General features: G+C 33.5%; 1 protein-coding gene across 2 annotated transcripts; it reads left to right on the top strand.

Moving 5' to 3' along the window:
* The first annotated feature begins 1,627 nt into the window (after nt 1-1,627).
* On the top strand, nt 1,628-4,454 carry LOC131060710 (uncharacterized). Of its 2 annotated transcripts, XR_009110422.2 has the most exons (3): nt 1,628-2,313; nt 2,426-2,806; nt 4,146-4,454. XR_009110422.2 is itself a non-coding variant. In XM_057994041.2 (2 exons), the coding sequence occupies exons 1-2, from the start codon at nt 1,850-1,852 to the stop codon at nt 2,481-2,483; spliced, it is 522 nt and encodes a 173-aa protein (XP_057850024.2). In that variant the 5' UTR covers nt 1,628-1,849; the 3' UTR covers nt 2,484-2,959. The 2 variants fall into 2 exon arrangements, 1 of the variants encoding a protein (XP_057850024.2); XM_057994041.2 differs by lacking the exon at nt 4,146-4,454 and having other exon boundaries at nt 2,426-2,959.
* Nucleotides 4,455-5,834: the final 1,380 nt, after the last annotated feature.

Genomic DNA, 5,834 nt, shown 5'->3' with positions numbered 1-5,834 from the left:
TTCAAACCAAGGTTTCAATCAAAATTTAATTAGTCATTCTTAATGTGAGTCCAAAATGTGCATATTCTTGATGGTCAAAGTGACTATTAAATAAAATATCTTATGTACATATGTTAAGCTGGTATACAATATCAATGAGAAATTTGGTAGGTGAAGAGCATCTAAGACTACTCGTGATATATATAATGGATCATACTAGTTATTTTATGGAATCTCTTCGTCAAAAAATTGTAACCCATGGAGTAGCATGACACAAAGATGTATTTCTAGAGTGTGTCATACTCACAAAAGTGTTTGTGTCATTGTTGATGAGAATATACTTGAAAATCACCTATGGAATTTTCGTCAATGTGTTTATATGCCATAATAAAAAGGACATTTCATGAGATGCATTAGTGTTATATTTGTATGACTTGTAAATAGACTAGCTTAAATATTCAAATTTTGATTAGGGAAGCAACTAAACAATTGTCCCCATTATTAACATGCTTCATACAATTCATACTAGTATTGATAAAATTTTACACCTTATGTTTTAAAGTTATGAGAAGTTGAGTATGATATCCATAACTCTATGAAAATTACCAAATGCATTCTCATTATAGTTTTCATGTTTTCCTCGATTAGATTTAATGGATGTATATTGGATGAGTAAACCAATTAGAGCTTAAAAGTCTTTGAAGCACAATGTTAAACTGTTCTTGTAACTTATAAGACATCCAAGAAAAGTATGAGACCTAAAAGAAGGCACATTGGAGGAATTTAATCATCTTCAAGAAGTTGAAGTTTTCTAGTGATATTATAATGAATATCATGGTCAAACAATTTGTCATCATTGTGGAATGGTGATTGACTAAGGTTTTTAGTGATATCTAGGTGTGTTGGTATTATCCATGATGAGGAAAAGGTTGAGATGAGGACAACACTTCGGAGAGACGACGGATCAAGATATATGTTATGACATACAACATCAAGGAATACAAATGCAGTTTTTTAAATGAAAAGCATAGAAGGGAAATGTGCTTCACAATCTAGTTCACCAAAATGTAAATATAAGAAACAAGATGACATTATTTATCTTTGGAGTTTCATCTAGAATAAAATTATGATATAAAGCATAGTAAAAAGTAAAGCATAGTAAAAAGTTTTACTTATCGAACACAACAAAATAGAAGATTAGACAAACTTAATTGTTTTCAAAGATTCATGGCATTTTCTTTAGCTCTACTTCAATCTATATTAAGTAATAAGTTGATATCATGAACCCACAATCCACATCTCTTCTCTAACTTATGTGATCGGACATGATCACATATGGTTCCATCCCTTCTAGTGTGGTAGTGTACTATATGACCACCTGTTAATCACCTATAACTCTATGATTGATCTTTGACCTATGAAATTTGGGAAATGGTGTTGTTGTGGGGGCCTTTTAGGACTTGTCTCTAAGGTGGTTGAATAGTTGAGTAGACTTGATTACGAGCAAGCCCCACAATTAATGAGAAGAGACATGGGAACCCTAAACACAGTAGTGGGAATAAATAATTATGTTTAAATACAATAATCACAGTCATAGTGAGAAAACAAGTTGTCGTCTTAGGTGGCTTCAAAAAACCCTACATTTGCTTCCACGCAAAGCAAAATAGAAACAGATCAATTCATGGCATTCATAGCCCATGATTTGCCAACCTGTAATAGCAACTGTCACTGCCTCCACTGCAGCAGCTGGCCATGTGACCTCCGCGAGACTCCCCAGAAATAATATTTTCTGCCCAAACACCACGCAAAACAGAGAGACATAAATAGGCAGCCAAGTAAAACGAAGAGAAAAGCTTAAAAAACAGGGGCGATGGGGCTGAGCAGAACCCTGTACTGCGGCCGCCAGAAGGTGCGCGTGGTGGAGCCCAACGGTCAGATCCGCCATTTCCATTTCCCCATCACAGTGCCCGACCTTCTCCGCCTCTATCCTCACCATTTTCTCCGTCACATCTCGGGTTCGAGTCTCGATCCTGACGCAGAGCTCGAAGGCGGGGACACTTACATGCTTTTCCCCCTGCCCAGGCTTTTTCCAACAAAGGGAGCGGTTCTTCCAACGGCGAAGCGCCAGCCGGAGTCGAACCCGCGACTTCCGCCTTCCGCGGAAACGCAGAGCCGGAAGAGGAAAGCGTGGAGGCGGAGAAGGTACTGGGAGCCCTCGCTCGACATGATCGAGGAGAATGCGATGCTCTTGCAGACAAAGGAAGAGGAGGACAGAATTCACAGGCAGACTGTAAAGTATAAGACGCAGAATTGTGCGTTCAAAAAGGAGCCCTGGTAATTAATATCTTCCTGCCCTGCTCTTGAAACCCTAAAGATAAATAATTTACGGTTTCCGTTGGCTTCTTGTGTTTGTTTTTGATGTATACCTCCTTTTTATTTTGCGCAGGTTCATGCGAACGAGGTTGAATGTATCCGCGGGCTTTATTTTAAGTCCGATTTTCTGATCTGTCTGAATTGTATCTCTTTTTTTTTAAAATCCGGGGAAGATCTGTAAAGCTGTGATAATTTACCTATATCAGGCTTAAAATTTGCTCTTGATCGGTACAAAGAATTAAGGGTTGCTGAGCGTTAAAATTTGATTGTTCGAGTTCAATTGGTAGGGATAATGTTCTGATCGGAGTTGAATCAGGTCGATGGCTGATTGATGATTGATTGAATCAGGTTGATGGTTGATTGAATCAGGTTGTACAGTCTGAGTTGGTCTAGTGATGGAGAATTTGTGCTTTTGAAAAAGAGGTCATAAATTCAAACTTCGTATGGGGATAAGGTATGAATGTCTCATTTGTAGGACTCTAACCCATTTTTATTCATCAAATTGACACAGTTGGCAGAGTTGGATGAACCTACTCGAAATAATCATATAATTGAATTATATTGTATTATAATATTACAATTTATAGAGATATTGACATTTATATAATTTTTTCAATAGACTTGGAATCTGAAGTACAATGTGGTAGAAGAGAAAAAAGGGGGAGTTCAATCAAACATTGTGTGTGATATTTTTGTGATATTTTGAGAAAGTCGTTTATTTTTAATAGAAAATGTTACGAGGTTATTTTTTATTTCAAAGGATGTTTCTAATTTATCATAAGGAATTTGTCGTTTAAAGAGATACATTATTTAAAAAAAATCTAAAATGAATATAAATTTTGTAATGGTAAAATTAGAATGTTTATGTTATTTTTTATTTAGTTTAGTATTCATGAAGATGTTGTAATATAATAAAATATAACAAATGGTATATTAAGAAAATTAGTTTTCTACAATCTATAATAGTTGTTGTTCTTGTTTTCTACAATCTATAATAGAAAACTCATGGAGTAGAAAGAGAGACTCTCCATCTTTTTACTCCATGAGCTTTCTATCATCTTGATGATGAATCACAAAATTTGATGTTGAACATTGATGCAAATAAACATACACAATCTAATCCAGAAATAAGAATAACAAATGGTCTATTTTTGCGTTAGTTTTGGTTCACAATACAATTTTTATTCATCATTATTCTACCTCCATTTGTATCAAGATCTGCTCCAAACTTATACTCCCTAGCTCGAGGTCACACTAGCTCATCCTTGCAAATTAATTCTATGTAACTCATTGATTCAAGTTAGTCTCAAGAAGTGCACAAATCATTCTTGAAATATACGATTCTACATTTAAATTCCCACTTTCTCACACCCTTCTATTAATTGTTATGAGCCAACTTAGCACACATTTATGCAACATGTTGCTTTGCCATGTTATTTAAAGGTATTAAATGAATACTTAAATTCGTATAGGGAGATCACATACTAAGAGAATAATTACTAGAGTATTAACTTTAAAATTTAAGAGCATTGAGAATGATTAAAATTTTCTATATGATAGTTCATATTTTGAAATATTCATTGAATTGAACTAGACACGACAATGATGAATTGATTCAAAATGACATTTGCTTCATTCTTCCATCATCTATCTTAGAGCTAATAATACCTTAACAATTATTAAATAATTTATGTGCATTTATTTTAACTATTTATTTGAATTATATTATTTAGGTTACTTTTTGCTTAGTTGGTTGTGTTCATTTTACTAACCTAGATAAGTTTTTATTTTAGAGGAAGCGAATGCCTGTTTGGGAGAGAATTGGAGAGACCTTGAACAAAAGTGTTTTCAAATGCTTCTTCAAAGCCCATTTAGCCAAGCAATCTACTGCCTTGTTCCAATCGCTTGGAATATGAGTGAAGGAGATATCATCAAACTTAGTAGTTGAAAGAAGGATTTGTTTAACTACCAAGCCCCAACTCCAAGAGCAAGCCTGAAAGTTTTTGTTATTTGAAAGATTGATGAGAATCATAGAATTGACCTCACAAACGACTTTATTTTGTTGGAGACTTGTTGAGAGAATGTTGACAATGTATGTGTAGACACTCAAAATTGTCTCGCTTCTACATCACGTTAATATTGCTAATTATTCTTCTATATTAATTAAATAATGTTAATTATATAATTAATCTAATTTCATTCTTCTAAGTCAATATTTCTCTTTTTCATTTCAAATTAATTATTCAATTTCCATCTAAATCACTTAATCAATTAACCCTTTCCCCTTTAAATTAATTAAATAATTTTATTATTTAATTAATCTTTGATTGTTTACTTTAATTAAATTATCTTTATTGTTTAATTAAATTCAATTTCTATCTTCTCATAATTAAATAATTTCTTTAAATTATTTAATTATCTAATAGTGTCCTCTAAATTAAATAAATTTCATAAATTTATTTAATCTAATTTTCCCTTCATTTTGAATAATTCAAATTTCTCTCCAAATTCAAAATTAATTCATCTTCCATTAATTTTAGTCTCGTTTCATCTTTCGAAAACTCAAATGCAAATTAAATGTCATTTCACCTTAATTTACTACATCAAATGGCAAAATTCCTAACTACCATTAACTCCTAGTAAACTCTTAATCAATTTTTTCTAACTATCCAATCAATCATGTTCAATTCCCAATCAAATTTGTTAACTTTCAGTCACTTCTCTTAACTCCTCAATCAATCTAGTTGATCTCTCAATCAAATCTAGTCAAGATGAACAATTCCCTCCCACCAACTAGTCGCATTAAATCTCCACCATCGATTATGTTGATTGGTTGAATGGACTAGAATACTTTGGGGGGGGGGGGTGCAAATTAGTATTCCCACAACAATAAAATTTTTATTGATATTTTAACCTTAGCAAATAATCTCATCAACATGAATCAACAAATGCAAAATAAATGAAAAACATAAGCACAAGATAGACACCAAATTTTATACGTGGAAAACCCAAATGGGAAAAACCACGAAGAGGGTTAACTCTCAAGATAATAAAACTAGTTATATGATGTTTACAAAGGGGTAGCTCACTACTGGATGACTCACTGCCTGATTACAATTCGGCTCATTATCAGAATGCTCAATGCTTGATTACACTACGACTCACTATCAGAATGCTCACCGCAACAAAAATAAGTGAATTGAGGAAAATTGTATCTCCAAATGCATGAGGTCAGTTCCAAGATAAGCTCAGATAACAAATCATAGCTGATCTGGTAAGGGATCTCTCCAAATTGTCCACAACTGCCTGTAGCAGATCCGATAAGGGATTAGTGCAACACTATCTGCAATTTGTCAATCCAGTTATGCTTGCAACAAATCCGGTAAGGGATTCTTGCAATACTCAAACTGTACTTGCGCTTTCCACATACACTTTCGCTCTTACACATACATCATACTCCATTATTCACACCGCACACTACT

This window comes from Cryptomeria japonica, chromosome 6 (assembly GCF_030272615.1).
Source record: "Cryptomeria japonica chromosome 6, Sugi_1.0, whole genome shotgun sequence".
Lineage (NCBI taxonomy): Eukaryota > Viridiplantae > Streptophyta > Pinopsida > Cupressales > Cupressaceae > Cryptomeria > Cryptomeria japonica.
This window is presented reverse-complemented; position numbering and strand designations above follow the sequence as displayed.